Source organism: Podarcis liolepis (genome assembly GCF_965112155.1).
Source record: "Podarcis liolepis genome assembly, chromosome: 13".
Classification (NCBI taxonomy): domain Eukaryota; kingdom Metazoa; phylum Chordata; class Lepidosauria; order Squamata; family Lacertidae; genus Podarcis; species Podarcis liolepis.
Window position 1 is genome coordinate 45,232,781 of NC_139573.1, and position 17,995 is coordinate 45,250,775.

The window sequence follows — 17,995 nt, forward strand, 5'->3', positions numbered from 1 at the left end:
CGCGTCCTATTGTGGGGATGGTCCAGTATAAATCCACTTGCTGGCATCTCAGGAGACAGTGGACTGTGCCTCCAAGGGTGAAGCCAAACTGCTGCATTAGCAGCACTGAAATGACCTCCCCAGGGCGCTGGTCTGGTGGGTCCTGGGATGTCCAGATGACAAGACCCACCCCCTCTCGTCCTTTCTGATGTGCTTCAAAGGAAAGCAGAGCAAGACATTTGGCACCAGCTTGGCTGCAGAAGTTGCCAAAATTCCTTCTTTTACACATCTGTTAAAGATCCCAGCCTTGCTTCTCTCTGACGCTGTGGCAGTTCTGCCAACCAGCGACCAAGGCGTCATTCTCTCCCAAGCTCCCTTCAAGAACAAAATCTTGTACTGGGTTACTCTGTAAAGGTAATTCTCCGAATCGTATGTTGAACATTTTGACCTTCTGCTGTAACACTGGCTGCTTTCAATTATTTACTGGATGTTGTAGGTAGGCCAATACATCTATCCCCTGTTTCTTAAGGGGGAAAAACATCTCATGCTTGCGTACTTTGCACTGTGACAGTCACCTTTGGTGAGCAATGGAATTTTACTATTTTTGGACCCTGAAAGCAAATTGCTTTGGTGACGGCAACTGACCTGATAAGCTGCGCGAAACTTCCAATACAAAGTGAACCATTCTTTTAGTACTGCTTGGGAGAAACTCCAATTCTGGGGCTGGCTGGCCCGAACCACTCCAATACAGTGGTACCTTGGTTGTCAAACGGCTTGGCTCCAGAACAAATCAGCTCCTGAAAGCCGCAAACCCGGAAGTGAGTGTTCCAGTTTGCGAACGTTTTTCGGAAACCAACATCCAACAGAGTGCAGGAAGCTTCTGCAGCCAATCAGAAGTCACACCTTGGTTTTCGAATGGTTCCGGGAGTCGAACGGACTCCTGGAACAGATTAGGTTTGATAACAAAGGTACCACTGTAAAGGTAAAGGTACCCCTGCCCGTACGGGCCAGTCTTGACAGACTCTAGGGTTGTGCGCTCATCTCACTCTATAGGCCGGGAGCTAGCGCTGTCCGCAGACACTTCCGGGTCACGTAGCCAGCGTGACGAAGCTGCTCTGGCGAGCCAGCGCAGCACATGGAAACGCCGTTTACCTTCCCGCTAGTAAGCGGTCCCTATTTATCTACTTGCACCCGGGGGTGCTTTCGAACTGCTAGGTTGGCAGGCGCTGGGACCGAGCAACGGGAGCGCACCCCGCCGTGGGGATTTGAACCGCCGACCATGCGATCGGCAAGTCCTAGGCGCTGAGGTTTTACCCACAGCGCCACCCACGTCCTGACTGTACCACTGTACTTCAGACCAAATAAATTTTGCTCTCTCTTGAGTTTTCCTGTGACTTGAAGAACCTAGCCTGTGGCAGCCAGGCTGCTTCCCTCTAAAGCTGAATGCTTCAAAGAAGCACAGAAAAGCCCAATAATATGGTACTGAGAGCTTGAAGTCAGCTTTGTTGACTCAAAAGCTAGCTCCACTGAGTTCAGTGCAATGTATCCTCAGGTAAGTGTGTATAGGACTGCAGTTTTCACCCCACCTTTTAAAGCAAATCTCTAACCCTTATGGAGCAGTCTGCTTGAAAGTATGCAGGCAACACCTGCTGAAATCTCAGAAGTCCAAGGAGTTGCTGAAAAGGTTTTCCTGGTATTCGGGGGAGGCACTCCAGCGTTTGGGGGTTTAGTTTTTCATCCGTCATCAAGCTTTGCATGAGCCAAAAAAATTATGAAAAAGAAGAAGAAATGGCGAGGGGAAGCAGGAACAGATTTAGGCCAATTTATCCAATAGGCATAATCTATAGGTTATGGGGTGCAGGTGGCAGTAGGATGCGGGTGGTGCTGTGGTCTAAACCACTGAGCCTAGGGCTTGCCAATTGGAAGGTCCGAATCCCCGCAACGGGGTGAGCTCCTGTTGCTCAGTCCCAGCTCCTGCCAACCTAGCAGTTCGAAAGCACGTCAAAGTGCAAGTAGATAAATAGGTAAGGTATAGGCGGGAAGGTAAACGGCGTTTCTGTGCGCTGTTCTGGTTTCGCCAGAAGTGGCTTAGACATGCTGGGCGCATGACCCAGAAAAACTGTCTGCGGACAAACACCTGCTCCCTCGGCCTGTAAAGCGAGATGAGTGCCGCAACCCCAGAGTCATCCGCGACTGGACTTAACTGTCAGGGGTCCTTTACCTTTACCTATAGGTTACAATTCAGCTTTCCCAGCATGGAATCTCTACGAAACAAAAAAAGTGGTGGCGGAGACAGGATGCCAAAGGGAATGGTGAACCCATGTGTACACAAAAGGATTACCAAAGAAACTTGAAGAGAAATGGGACAACGTGGGTACAAACTTATTTTTTTAGCTCATGGAATACAGTCTTCACAGCTCTGTTTGTGCTGCTGTACTATGCCTGCCCTATGTGATGGAAGAGTTGAATGTTGTTTGCCTACTATTTCTGGGTGATGTTGTGACTACTACTGTTAACCAATTACGGAAATCATGCAGTGCAATGCTAATATTTTATGTTAGGATTTACTCATGTTTTCTCAGAAGTACACTAAATAGGGAGTTACAGATTCATAGAATGGTAGTCGTCTAGTCCAACCATCTGCAATGATCTCCAAACTCTAAAAAGTCATGATTCTAAAAGGGATTTATTTACTGTTATATAGTTTTGCATAGCTATCTGGTATGTTGCTATGTTTAAGTGTAGCATTTAAAATAGCCTAATGAATATTTTGAAAACTGATCTGGGTTTAAGAAGGATAGGATATTTGTAGCAACACAAGGAAAGAAGCTAACTGTGGCACTGATCCACGTATAAATGGAATCAACAGCAGCTAAGTGAGAGTTTGCCACCCAATTAATACTTGACGTACAGCCAAGCCTGGCTTTTCAACTAACACGCCAAAACAATAGGTGCATTTGCAAATATATGTTGGACGCAGTCACTTTAGATGTAGGCTTTTAGAAAAGTTATGAAATAGCCCTCTGCTATTAATGACTGCGCCCCCCAGCTCAACCTTTCACAGGTATACAACTCTTGACACTTCATAGAAGGGAAAATTAGGGACTTTTTTTAACCCTTTGCTTCTTAGTTGCTATCCCATGACAAGGGGGCAGCCAACTTAGCCATACCTACCTAACAGAGACGAAATAAACCCCGTGTCCATTGCAATTTGCTGAGTAAATCTCTGGGCACGGTACAGTACCCTTTGCTTCATATTCCTGCTCTCACCAGCAAGAGAGCCACCTTTGCAACGCTTAAGTTTCGATTTTCCACACCACCTCTCCTCTTTCTCCGCCAAATATTTGACGATAAGTGCCCCACCCCCGTCCACGAGGACACGCGAGCACCCTCCTTCGAGGAACCTGGAGAGATGATGGGCCTGGCCACATTCACTCCAAACCATCCCTTCAAATGCAAACCATCGGCTTCTAAATATTGCCCTGTTCACTGGCATCCCCTGGCCCTCCTTGCTCGCAAGTAAGCGCCCCTGGTTTCAGCGTCCCATACTTCCAAGCGCAAGTGCTTAGGGACTGCAGCCCGATCGAGCCCAAAACGTTGCGCTTGGAAATCTGGTCCTCGCGCTCTTTGGGGGAAGGAAAGGCGCGCGTAAAGAAATCTACATTTCCCCCAGGGACCTCCAGACGGCTCCTTCCACCCAGTTTATTTCTGGTCTCTGCCGCCCCCCTCGTGCGCTTCCAAGCCGGTACCAACGCCTCCCCAGAGCGCAGCGCTCCCCTTTGCCTACCCAAGCAAGCAAGTCGCGTCGCCTTCTGCGCGCCTCTCTCCCTCCTAAGGAAAAGCGGGGTTAAGGACGGCAAGCCTGGTTTTTTGAAAAAGAGAGGGAAGGCTCGGAGCGCGCTGCTGACTTTCCAGCCCCCGCCGCGCTTACCTGCCGCCGTGACAGCGAGGAGAAAGGCGGCGAGCGCCCGGCCACCCCGGTGCGCCATGACGCGCGCCCTGTTGCGCACGGGGGGACCGCGGCGCCGGGAGGGTGGGGAGCTTTGGCGCCCCGCTTGGAGGCGGCCTTGGCGGGCAGAGGAGCTGCTGCGATCCGGAGCCGGCGGCACTTCCTCCGGCTGCTTCGAGGCGAAGAGCGCGCGTCTTTCTCTCTCGCTCCTTTCCTTCCTCTCTGGTCCGGAGCTGCGGGTGCTGCAGTGCAACGCCTCCTTCTTCTCCTCCTGCTCCTCCTCCTTTCCCCGGGACTCGTCCGCTGACTTCTCGCCTCCCCTTTCGCCGCCGCCGCCACTGCTGCTGCAGCCGGCCCTCGCTCGGCCTCAGGGCGGCCCCTGCTGGGCGTTGCGCGCAGGCTTAAGCCCCATGGGAACCTGGAGAGGGGAAAGGAGACGCCGGGCCGAGAGGATCAGAAGAACCAACTTCCCAAGGGCAAGCGGGCTTCTCTTTACCCCACACTGCTCCGGGACCTGACCACTGGATTGATTGATTGATTGATTGATTGATTGATTCAGTTTCTATGCCGCTTTTCATTCAAATAAATGCCAAAGCGGCTTACAAACAATAGAATCCTAGAAATGTAGAGTTGGAAAGGACCCTGGGGATCATGTAGTCCAACCCCCCAGCAATGCAGGAACTTGCAGCTGTTATTTCTGCTGATAACAAGTTAGTAATTATGTAGAATAATGGTTGAGGGGGATTTCTCTTTAATTATTATTTGCTGGTACAGTGGTGCCCCGCAAGACGAATGCCTCGCAAGACGGAAAACTCGCTAGACGAAAGAGTTTTCCGTTTTGGAGGTGCTTTGCAAAACGAGTCTCCTATGGGCTTGCTTCGCAAGACGAAAATGTCTTGCGAGTTCCTGCAGGTTTTTTCCCCTTTCCCTCCCTTTTTCTAAGCCGCTAAGCCGCTTATCAGCTGATCCGATAAGCCGATAATCCGCTAATCCGTCAATGGGCTTGCTTCGCAAGACGAAAAAACCGCTAGACGAAGAGAATCACAGAACGGATTCTTTTTGTCTTGCGAGGCACCACTGTATTTTGAGAATTTATTTTATTGTGTATTATTATATTCTAATGAACTGTTGAATATTGTTGTTTATTTTAAGTCATATTTTTTATTATTGACTTGTTTGTATTGGGACAGACTGTTGTAAGATGTGTTCTATTTATTTTGTTGGTTCTTCATCTTGTAAACCGCCTTGTGCATAAAGGTAAAGGACACTTAAGTCCAGTTGTGAACGACTCTGGGGTTGCGGCGCTCATCTCGCTTTACAGGCCAAGGGAGCCGGCGTTTGTCCGCTCTGCAGACAGTTTTTCCGGGTCATGACTAAGCCACTTCTGGTGAACCAGAGCAGCGCACGGAAACGCCGTCTACCTTCCTGTTGCAGCAATACCTATTTATCTACTTGCACTTTGACGTGCTTTCAAACTGCTAGGTGGGCAGGAGCTGGGACTCAGCAACGGGAGCTCCCCCCGTTGCAGGGATTCGAACCGCCGACCTTCTGATCGGCAAGTCCTAGGCTCTGTGGTTTAACCCACAGCGCCACCCGCGTCCCTCATACATTAAATACATCTAGTCAAAATAGCAGAAATGCCAACGTTTTAAACAAAGTTGTCCGTTTGCAAGATTCAGAACACACCAGACACTCGCTCACCATAAAGAAATAATGATCAGAACTGTAGTTTGATAAAAGTGCTAGAATTGTAGGTCCATGAATGGTAAATTACAGTTCACAGCAGGGGTCAGCAACCTTTTTCAGCCGTGGGCCGGTCCACCTTCCCTCAGACCATGTGGTGGGCCGGACTACATTTTGGGGGGAAAAATAGGAACGAATTCCTATGCCCCACAAATAACCCAGAGATGCATTTTAAATAAAAGGACACATTCTACTCATGTAAAAACACCAGGCAGGCCCCACAAATAACTCATAGGTGCATTTTAAATAAAAGGACACATTACAGTGGTACCTCGGGTTAAGTACTTAATTCGTTCCAGAGGTCCGTACTTAACCTGAAACTGTTCTCAACCTGAAGCACCACTTTAGCTAATGGGGCCTCCTGCTGCCGTCGCGCCACCGGAGCACGATTTCTGTTCTCATCCTGAAGCAAAGTTCTTAACCTGAAGCACTATTTCTGGGTTACTGGAGACTGTAACCTGAAGTGTATGTAACCTGAAGCGTATATAACCCGAGGTACCACTGTATACTCATGTAAAAATACGCTGATTCCCAGACTGTCTACAGGCTGGATTTAGAAGGTGATTGGGCTGCATCCGGCCCCTGGGCCTTAGGTTGCCTACCCCTGGTTCACAGGATTATTGGGAGGGTTAGTATGTTTTAAATGTATGGTGTGTGTGTGCAGATTCATCTCGTTCACCAAAATACTATGATCTGCTCCTGGTGTTGCTATGAATCGCAGCCTTGCCTGCTCCCAAAACACTGGGCACTTTTAAAATACGCAATTAGCCGAACAAAAGCAACAGTGATCACAAGCGAATGTGGAATGTGGTTTCGTTTTGCAGTTTACAAAATCGTGACCGCAGTCCTGATTTGTGGAAACAAACGCCTCGGGATTCCAGAGGGGTGGCCCTATATTTATCTGTTGAAGGAAAAACAACAAAACCCTCCCGTTCACCTTTAAGACACGCCACTTTATTATGGCATAAACTTTTATGGACCAAAGTTGGGTCGACTGGGAAGCGGGGAGGTTTGTCAGCAAAGAGACCTAAAGGTCATGGAATGAAAGGCGCATATCGCTAAGCAGAGTTGAAATGAAGACAACAAGATCAGAACAGGATATAGAAACCTTACCTTGAGCTTATCGGTTGACCTGCTTGTCTGTTTGTTTGTTTGTTTGTTTGTTTGGTGTATAGACCCACCACACAAACAAGATTATATATTTAGTTTTGCTTTTGAAAGCTGCTGCATCATCTGTTTCGGAAAGCAACGAACCCAAAATATCAGCTGCTCCTGTATCTAAAGTTAAGGCAGATAGGTTAAACAACCTTCTGTCTAAGTCTATCAGTGCAATTCTCAGCCTGCTTTCTCAGAAACAGGTTTTTGCTCACTTCCATGGGGAAGGTTAGCTTAAATAAATGCAGACCCGCCAAGTTTCCCCATTTTCCAGGGTCGGTTCTGGATTTGCAGAAGCCGTCCCGGTTTCTGATTTGATTCCAGAATGACCCGCTTTTCCTCAGGACGCCCCTATTTTCATCGGACAAATGTTTGAAGCTATGGAGTTATCTGACCCCTGAGCCATCTGAAGGGAGCCCTGCAAATACGAAAGTTTTTTAATGTTTAATTATGGTTTTATATATGGTGGAAGCTGCCCCACTGTTTTGTCAGTGTTTGTAGAAAAGCAAAAAAGAAAAAAAGAAAAAAAAAGAAAGGGTTCTGACCTCCCTTTATCTTCTCAGCCTCCTTGTCGGCACAAAAAGAGTCCATGGGAATATCCTTGCAGAGTTTTATTAAAAGTCTTTGTGCAAAACACGACTGAATACACACCAGCACCAACCAACCCAAACACCAGCCAACACGACACCAGCCACACCAACCCAACAGTTCTCACCTATATATATAGCCTGCTGCAAGCCGCTGAGTCATGCTGACCCAGCTTTATTCACATTAAAGAAACAGCGGCCATTTTAGCCGTGACACCCCTTCTGTTTCTTAAATGCGAAAAACCCCAACAGAAACAATACATTACAACAATACAACAATACATTATATACATAAACCCAGTTTTGTCATCAATTCATTATGGCATGTTGCTGGCAAAGGCTTGGTAAACAAATCAGCAATATTATCTTGTGACTGACAATACTCCAGTTTGATTATCCCATTCTGTACACAATCTCTCACATTCGCATGACGGATAGCAATATGTTTTGATGCAGATTTCATTATTTCCGAGCCTGCTAATGCAATGCACGATTGGCTATCTTCATACACTTGGATAGGCAAATCTACTTTACAATCTAGGTCTTTTAGTATCTGTATAAACCATATGATTTCATTGCATGCTAGCGACAGGCTCCCATATTCTGCCTCACAGGATGAGGTTGCAACAAATCCTTGTTTCTTTGACCTCCATCCAATTATGGAATTGGCAAACATCATAACCATTCCACTTGTAGATTTTCTAGTAGATACACAGCTTCCCCAGTCCGCATCAACAAATACTTCTAGTTTTTCATCTTGTGTACTAGATATCTTTAAACATACATTTAATGTCCCCTTTAGATATCTGATAAGCCTTTTCAAAGCACACCAATCGGCAGTACTGGGTTTAGATACACGTTGGCTCAGAACATTTGTAGCACATGCAATGTCTGGCCTTGACCACTGGCTTAAATACAACAGGGATCCTATTTTTGAGTGATACAACTCAGGCTGATCAAATTCATCATCACACACTGTCTTTGGGAAATCTGGTGTCATGGGAGTCTGAACTGGCTTGCAGTTTTCCATGCCAAACTGCTCTATTAAATGAAGAATTTTCTCTTTCTGACTCAATAGGAAGCTTCCATCAGCTTCCTGCCTTACTTCTACTCCCAAGTAATTGCTTACAGGCCCTAAGGCTTTAAGCTTAAACCTCTTTTCTAGTTGACTTGTGAGCTTCTGGATCTCATCTGTGGAACTCCCTGCCACAAGCAAATCATCAACAAAGACTAAGAGCATTAGATATTTGTTGCCTGTCCCCTTGGTGTACAGGCATGGATCAGCCACACTCCTTTTAAAACCAAGTTTTACAAGGGCTTCATTTAAACACTGGTTCCAACACCTTCCACTTTGTTTGAGACCATAAACAGCCTTTCTCAAACGCCAGACTGCACCATTCTCCTCTTCAAACCCAGGGGGTTGTCTCATTAACACTTCATGGTCTAAATTTGCATGCAGATATGCAGCATCAACATCAAAATGGTGCACTGCTAGTTGTCTTACAGCAGCAATGGAAAGCATTAAACGGAAAGTTTCACTCTTTACCGTGGGGGAAAACACTTCATCATAACTCTCCCCTTTAATCTGAGTGAACCCTCTGGCTACTAATCTGGCTCGAAAACGTGGTTCCCCAGATGCAAGGGTTTTCCTTTTGTAAACCCACTTGCATGACACCACTCTGCCACCAGGTGGCGGCATTATGACCTCAAACACTTTGTTACGTTTAAAAGAGTCCATTTCTTCTTTCATAGCTTGTTCCCACAAAGCACGTTCCCCAGGGGGTAAGTCTAAGACTTCATTATAACTTTGTGGTTCCACACAACTCACATTGCATACTCTCACTCCTCCTAGGGTCAAACGCTGAGGAGGTACACCCTTGTTTGAACGCTGGGAGCGCCTAGGCACAACTACTTCTTCTTCCCCCCTTATCTCTGGCTCTTCTTCCTCTTCCTCTAGAGAAGTATTATCTATTGCCACATCTTTTGGGGAAATCTGTGCCTCCTCCTCATTCTGCTCCTGTGTTGCCAATGGCTGAGAAGAAGCCTCTTCTCTTACTTGCAGGGGCAGTAGGCAATCAGGGTTGGCATGGATCGCAGTCCATCTGTCCTGGTCAGCGAAGTCTGCACTTCGTGACAGAACCACGCGTCCTGGGCGTAAATTGAAACGCCACCCTTTGCCATAGGACTGATATCCCACAAACCGCAGTTTCTGCGCTCTAGCGCCCCCTTTCTGACGCTGAGCTTTGGGAATGTTTACATGTGCCCAAGAACCCCAATTATGGAGCATTTTCCACTCTGGTTCTTTACCAAACAACACACGATATGGAATATCTTTTATAGAGCTTGACCAGGTTCTATTAATCAAAAAGTTTGCGGTCAGAAAAGCCTCGCCCCACAGCCTATGGTTGTGGCCCAATCCTGCATCCACTAGCAAGCAGTCCTTTACTGACTGTATCACAGCCCCACGTCTTTCACACAGACCATTTTCAGCAGGGCTATAAGGGTTAGTCAAACGGTGAGTGATCCCCTTACGTCGCAACCATGCCCCAAATTGTTTGTTCAGAAATTCTCCGCCCCTATCTGTTTGCAGCTGCACAACAGGCCGAGCGAAGAGCTTTTCAGCTTGGGCAACCCATTCTCTGAATGTGGGGAAACACTCAGATTTCTGCTTTAACAAAAACAGCCAACTAAAACGTGATTTGTCATCTATTACCAGAAAAGCATATCTGGCGCCCCCTTCAGTCTTCTGTGGAAAAGGGCCTATCACGTCACAATGGACAAGTTCTAAAACCTCTTTAGATACTCTGTCGCTTTTAGAAGCCACAGGCTTCCTCTTAGATTTGGCCATTTTACAAACATTGCAATCTAGGAAACAGTTACAGCTATTTACTTTTAGGTTCTTGCACACCTTTTGCATCTCTGAAAGCACACGGAAATTGGCGTGACCCAGTTTTCTGTGCAGTTGATGTACACACCCCTTATGAACTGGCAAATTATCCTGAACCACCTGGGCTGCTTTAACAGGCTTGTCCTGCATTACATATAACCCATTTTCCAACTTTGCATGGCCACATACCTGAGTTCCATTCTTTATCAGACAGCCATCCTGCGTGAACTTAACACTATACCCTGCATTAATCAAACAGCTTACAGACAGCAAACAATAGTCCAAACTGCTGACAAACAGAGTCTCTGGTAGAGTAGTGTTCAAGCACTGCAGGAAACATGTTCCCTGGCCATCAATCTTGCTTCTACGACCATCAGCAAGATAAATTGAGTCTTTTCCATCAGCCGGCTTCTCCAGGGTCTTAAAGTCCTCCCGACTATTGCAGATAATCCTGCTGCTGCCAGAGTCCAGCAACCATGTTCCTCGAGGTATCTTTCTCTCCTCCCGAGAAAATGCAGACACAAACTGGGTAGAACGCGTGTTCTTCTTCTCTGAAGAGAACCCCTTCTGCTTACGTTTCTGTGTCGATTGCTGTCTCTGCTCCACGTCGTCTCCTGGAAGTCTTGCCCTGCATTGACGTTGGAGATGCCCGGGTTGGTTGCATCTATAGCACCTCCTCACCGCCATGGCCAAGTCCAAACCCTGGCGTTGCTCCATTGGCAGATTCTGCTGCTGGCCCCCTCGACTGTAACTCCTCCGCTCTTGGAGTTCAGCCTGTCTATCTGACCTTCTTTCTGCTTCTTCGGTCAATCTGCCAACCACATACTCAAGGGTCAGATCTCGGGGACGCATACTCTCCATGCTGTTAATCACAGGCAACCAGCTTTCAGGCAAACTTGAAAGGATAATGTAGGTTTGGTCAGTCTCATCATAACGCTTACCTCTCTGCTGTAGTTGAAGAAACAGAGATTTCAGCGTTTGAAGATGAGTTGCCAAACTCTCACCTTCTTTCATAACAGTCCTGAACAGCCTTCTGGTCAGAGAAATTATAGTTCCAGCAGTTTCTCTGACATGCATTGCCCTTAATAAATTCCAGCACTCAAACGCTGTGCTGGCATTTGCTACATGCAATAACTGAGAGTTGCTCAAACACAGCATAAGTTGGGCACGGGCCCTTTCATCCAGCCGTTTTTTCTCAGCAGAGTCCCGTCTCAAAACCTCAGTTTCAACACAGTCCCATAGTCCATCTCTCCTTAACAACTGCTGCATTTTAATTGACCAACTCAGCCAGTTGTTTTCTGAGAGAAGTTCAAAAGGGATGCCTCCCCCAATATTTACAACTTGGGAAGGCTGGAAATCTGCCATATCTGCTGGTGCTTGCCGAGCCCCCCTCTGTAGGGTCTCCAGCAATCTCCCCTGACTCTCTCTTTAGAGTCCAACTAGATGGTCCTGGCTGGCACTCACCGGCTTCTAGCTGCTGCCTCTGTTGACCCTCAGGTCCCGCCTGGTTCTGCAACTGGTGTAGCCGCTCTGTGAGTTGCCTACTGTGGTCCTCTAGCAGTTCAAACTGTTCCAGTAGCCGACGCTGAGTGCTTTCCTGATCCTCAGATCCTAGCCGCTCCAGCGTCGCTGCAGACAGTTACAGCTTGCCACCAATTGCTCCAATGCACAGCCACTGGCTCCAGGCACCACCAGGACTCACCAGCTCCTTGCTGAAATGCTGTTAGTCGTTTTGCACTCTGCACATGCTCAGAAACACTGGGCCCATAACCTGTCAGTGTTTGTAGAAAGCAAAAAAAAGAAGGAAGAAAGGGTTCTGACCTCCCTTTATCTTCTCAGCCTCCTTGTCGGCACAAAAAGAGTCCATGGGAATATCCTTGCAGAGTTTTATTAAAAGTCTTTGTGCAAAACACGACTGAATACACACCAGCACCAACCAACCCAAACACCAGCCAACACGACACCAGCCACACCAACCCAACAGTTCTCACCTATATATATAGCCTGCTGCAAGCCGCTGAGTCATGCTGACCCAGCTTTATTCACATTAAAGAAACAGCGGCCATTTTAGCCGTGACATGTTTCAATAGGAAAAGCAAAGCCTGCAGGCCTTATTTGTCTCTCCCTCAACGGAAGCCTACAAAAAAGATGGCTGCCCCCAGAGTCAGGTCTGCAGTGTCTGTAGCTAATAATAATAATAAATAAGAATAAGAATACTGACAGTGGCAACGGGGTGAGGCAAAAGGGAGGACGAACTGAGCAAAAACTGGAGAATACTTTAAAATGTGAGGAGGGAAGTTAAATTCTGCTCCCCTCCCTGAGATATTTCATCTACATGAGCTTCCTTTCCAAAAAAACCCCCAAGGAAATTGCAAAATAAAGTACCAAGTTCTACACCATGCCGTGAGCATCCTGAGGTGCTTCACATAGATTCAGCACCCAGCCATGTCATTGCTGATAAAAGCTGCAAGCGGAATAGCAATGCTGCCTCCAGATTTCTGGAACCCAAATACAGTGGTGCCTCGCAAGACGAAAAGAATCCGTTCTGTGATTCTCTTCGTCTAGCGGTTTTTTCGTCTTGCGAAGCAAGCCCATTGACGGATTAGCGCTATTAGCGGCTTTTAGCGGCTTATCTGCTGATTGGATCAGCTGATAAGCAGCTTAGCGGCTTAGAAAAAGGGGGGGGGAGGAAAAAAACACCGCAGGAACTCGCAAGGCATTGTTGTCTTGCGAAGCAAGCCCATAGGAAATTTGTTTTGCGAAGCACCTCCAAAACGGAAAACCCTTTCGTCTAGTGGGTTTTCCGTCTTGCGAGGCATTCGTCTTGCGGGGCACCACTGTAACATTCTGTAGCCAGGAGGGAAGTCCTGAGTGTGTGTGTGTGTGTGTGTGTGTTTAGAATGATGGTTTTCATTTGAACCACAGTGTGTGTGAAAGGGTTAAGCACACCTACCTTTTGCTAAGCTCCTGATCATATTTCCCTTCACCACAAACTGTGTTTTAGGCAAGGAAGAAAAGAAATGTATATAGAGGCAATAGTGTTTTGAAAGTGAAGTGTTAAAGTGCTGGGACTGATTCCTAGAGAGGTGAGATGGACCATAAAGAAGGGAAGGTCTGGAGCAGGGGTAGGCAACCTAAGGCCCGGGGGCCGGATGCGGCCCAATTGCCTTCTCAATCCGACCCATGTGTTTTTACATGAGCAGAATGGTGTCCTTTTATTTAAAATGCATCTCTCGGTTATTTGTGGGGCATAGAAATTTCCCTCCCCCTGAAATATAGTTCAGCCCCCCACAAGGTCTGAGGGACAGTGGACTGGCCCCCTGCTGAAAACGTCTGCTGACCCCTGGTCTGGAGCAATTTCTGCAGACAATAACCAGCCCAACAGTGTGCTGAACAAGCTGCATGATGTGTTCTTACACGACTGTTCTGTTGTGTTTTTAAAAAGGATCTTTTTTTCCTGAGCAAAAGCAGAGGTTGAACAAGAAAAGGAAGCATGATGTTTTGCTCCTGATGTCATGCAGATTGCTATTAAATTAAAAGTGAAAAAGCTCGCCTGTTCCACAATAAATGCTCCACTGCAGAAGCAGCCCATAGAGCAGGGGTCAGCAACCTTTTTCAGCCATGGGCCCGTCCACTGTCCCTCAAGGGGACTCTACATCTGGTTGGTAAGAAGATGATTGAAGTTTGGAGCCCAGCCAGGATCCTGGAATTGCCGGGGGTTGGACTAGATGACCCTTGGCATCCCTGACTATATGGAGATGGCGGAAATGACTGGCAGAATCCGAGACCAGGGAGAAGAGTCAGTGGAAGAAGATTGGAGGAAATTTAAAATTTATTTGCAGAAACATTGTAAAATTTTTGAATGTTGAGGACATTGAAATGAATTGCAGGGGTTTTAGCAACAAGGTAAAAAGTATGAGGGGATTAATGATAGATAAACTAATAGATTATGAATTTGCTGAACCAAATTTAAAAGGGATACAAAAATGGGAGACGTGAGGAAGTCAGGAAAATAAGTTACCGGTAAGTAAAGTGGAGAGATTAAGAAAGAGAGAAATTTTGTTTTTCTTTTATATGTGTTTTTTCTTTTTTCTCTTTTTTGTGTTTAATGCTTGTATTTTTGTATTTTGTATTTTTGTGCTCTTGTATTTTGTATCTGTTTTGCATTTGTTTTTTGTTTTTTCTAAACTTTTCTATTGATAAAACCTAATAAAATATTATAAAAAAATAATAATAGATGACCCTTGGCATCCCTTCCAACTCCACCATCAAGCAGCCAAAGGAAGGGGCGGGGGAGGAAGATGCAGAACAAAGGGAGGCACAACCACACACCCCAACAGCACCCTCTGGCCTGACCGACGGTGGCCTCATCCCAGCACACTTTGACCCCCCTGGTTTTATTTCTCTTAATTCATCTGCCTGACAACCCAGCAGCCTGGCCCCTGTCTGCCAGCTGATGTCACAATGTGCTGCTTTGCAAGCAAGCCTTATAGTGCCCTGCAAGAGGGATGCCTGTCAGATGACGGTGAGAGACTTGAGAGAAATGGATTCTGAAGGTAGGAGGCTCAGAGAAGATGAGTGGCATTATTATTATTATTATTATTATTATTATTATTAGCCACTATTGCCTGCATTGCTGACACACATCTAAAGAAGCAGGAAAGTTCCGGCACTTTTAAGTCAGTGGTTTTTATTCACACAGTGTTCCCAGTTGCGCCTCAGCTGTGTCATAGCTACGGGAAACTGCCAAGAATAGACCCACATCCCATGTCATTCTGGCCTCCCTCGGGAGAAAGGGTGCAATATAAATTCAACAAATAAAATAATTATGAGTGAGTGTCCGGCTTGGGAACGTTCTTTGGAAGCTGAACGTCCGACATGGCTTCCTTCTAAGTGCAGGAAGCTCCTGCAGCCAATCAGAAGCCGTCCCTTGGCCCCCCCCTTCTAGAACCCACCACTCTCAACCAACTCTCAACTGCCTCCCCCCCAACATTCAGACTTACCGTATTTTTTGCTCTATAAGACTCACTTTTTCCCTCCTAAAAAGTAAGGGGAAATGTGTGTGCGTCTTATGGAGCGAATGCCGGCTGCGCAGCTATCACAGAAGCCAGAACAGCAAGAGGGATTGCTGCTTTCACTGTGCAGTGATCCCTCTTGCTGTTCTGGCTTCTGAGATTCAGAATATTTTTTTCTTGTTTTCCTCCTCCAAAAACTAGGTGCGTCTTGTGGTCTGGTGCATCTTATAGAGCGAAAAATACGGTGCTTTAATAGCCTGAAAGGACCCTGAATCTTTCTACAGCTAGTATCCACTATGGCTGAGTTTTGCAAAGGTGAGAGCCTGGAAGCTACAATGCCCAGGATCATTTGGGGGACCTCATGTGCTTTAAATGCTCATTAGATGCACTTTAAATCATAGGATTATACAATTGTAGAGAAAAATGAATGCTGGTGGTAGATGGCCCAGAGGAGGTGAGTGGCATATTGTTGTTGTTATTGGCATCACCCATCACTGGTGCATGTGGCTTGGCTCCCTGGCTTGCCTTGTCCACAGATGTTGAAAGCTTGGCAAGTCCTCAGCTGTGGACCCCAGAAGATATTTTCTGTTGTGAATAACTGGTTGGTAACTTCCTCTGTTTTTATTTTCCTTTCTGTCTCACAGGTTCTCAGAAAGGAAGGGCACCCAACAGTTGCTCTGGCGCCGTGGGGAACTAGAAGTCGTGGTATGTTAATTCCATGGGGAATCCATTTCCCACGCATTTATTTATTTATTTATATTTCTATACAGCTTTATATTTGTAATAAAAATCTCAAAGCGGTTTACAGCATAATAAATCAATAAAACAATAGCTGGGCAATGTTCCTCCGGCCTCAGGAGGAGCCTCTTCAGTGGGGCTGGCTGGTGGGGCTGGGCCTCGCCCCCCAGGCCAGGTGGAAAGGGCCTTGCAGGGAGCGGCCTTCACCCTCCCACCTGCCCCCTAGGTCCCTCCGCTGGCTGGCCGCGCCCTGATGTGGCTGGGGGGAGAGAAAAGATGGAGGGCGAACTGCCCCAGAAGAAAATGTGCCCCAGAAGAAAATAATTGGGAAAGCTTGCAAATACCAGATAGCCTTAGTATTTAAATACATAATGTGATGAATTAATATGTTTAATGCTGAATTGTAAAGAAAGAAAGATGTTAAGTGATTAAGTTAATTTTTTAAGAATATAGGTTTTGGAAAACTGTTAAAATGATATACACGGAAATTCAACCAGGGGGATACGAGGAAGTCACTTAACAATGTTACTAAGTTTGGTTTAAATACGGTTGAGATTTATGTTTGTTTAATTTTTTGGGGGGAAATTAATAAAACATTTTTTTGGGGGGGGAGAAAATCTTTGGGGAGGGCCCACGGGACCCCTGTCCCCTAGAGTGGATGCCTTTGGCAGGAGAGTAAAATGTCCTTCTTCCTTTGCAGGGCCGTGGTTTGGAAGCGCCGGTCAGGGCTCCGGCCAAGCAGCAGCCCAGCGGTGCCACGTCCCAAATTTGCAGATGACACCAAACTGGGAGGGGTGGCTAACACCCCAGAGGACAGGATCACACTTCAAAACGACCTTGACAGATTAGAGAACTGGGCCAAAACAAACAAGATGAATTTTAACAGGGAGAAATGTAAAGTATTGCACTTGGGCAAAAAAAATGAGAGGCACAAATACAAGATGGGTGACACCTGGCTTGAGAGCAGTACATGTGAAAAGGATCTAGGAGTCTTGGTTGACCACAAACTTGACATGAGCCAACAGTGTGACGCGGCAGCTAAAAAAGCCAATGCAATTCTGGGCTGCATCAATAGGAGTATAGCATCTAGATCAAGGGACGTAATAGTGCCACTGTATTCTGCTCTGGTCAGACCTCATCTGGAGTACTGTGTCCAGTTCTGGGCACCACAATTCAAGAAGGACACTGACAAACTGGAACGTGTCCAGAGGAGGGCAACCAAAATGGTCAAAGGCCTGGAAACGATGCCTTATGAGGAACGGCTAAGGGAGCTGGGCATGTTTAGCCTGGAGAAGAGGAGGTTAAGGGGTGATATGATAGCCATGTTCAAATATATAAAAGGATGTCACATAGAGGAGGGAGAAAGGTTGTTTTCTGCTGCTCCAGAGAAGCGGACACGGAGCAATGGATTCAAACTACAAGAAAGAAGATTCCACCTAAACATTCGGAAGAACTTCCTGACAGTAAGAGCTGTTTGACAGTGGAATTTGCTGCCAAGGAGTGTGGTGGAGTCTCCTACTTTGGAGGTCTTTAAGCAGAGGCTTGACAACCATATGTCAGGAGTGCTCTGATGGTGTTTCCTGCTTGGCAGGGGGTTGGACTCGATGGCCCTTGTGGTCTCTTCCAACTCTATGATTCTATGATTCTATGATTCTATGAAACCAACATCTGCAGGTATGCTGTGCCCTTCTGTGGCAGGGGTGGGGCAGTCTGAGGATGGCACGGCCAGTGTGCTCACACTGGGCTATTGCCTCATAAGAAAAGGTTTTTAATAGAGGGTGAATTGAATGGGTGGAAGGTTTGGGTGGAGGGTTGGAGGAGAGGCATAAAGAAGAGCTCATTTGACTGTGGCTAGGGGGCATGATAGGGACGCGGGTGGTGCTGTGGGTTAAACCACAGAGCCTAGGACTTGCCGATCAGAAGGTTGGCGGTTCGAATCCCC

General features: G+C 46.8%; 1 protein-coding gene across 2 annotated transcripts in view; it reads right to left on the reverse strand.

The window, feature by feature from the left end:
* PARM1 (prostate androgen-regulated mucin-like protein 1) overlaps positions 1-13,290 on the reverse strand; it is a 45,505-nt gene extending 32,215 nt beyond the window's left edge. Inside the window, exons 1-3 of one of the 2 annotated variants that reach the window (XM_083470201.1) lie at positions 12,379-12,408; positions 6,785-7,306; positions 3,911-4,346 (exon numbers count right to left, since the gene is read on the reverse strand). In XM_083470201.1, the coding sequence (XP_083326327.1) occupies positions 3,911-3,968 (58 nt within the window). In that variant the 5' untranslated portion in view covers positions 3,969-4,346; positions 6,785-7,306; positions 12,379-12,408. Of the gene's footprint in view, positions 1-3,910; positions 4,347-6,784; positions 7,307-12,378; positions 12,409-13,253 lie in introns of those variants that run through there. The other variant, XM_083470202.1, reaches the window with a different exon arrangement.
* Between the last annotated feature and the right edge of the window lie 4,705 nt (positions 13,291-17,995).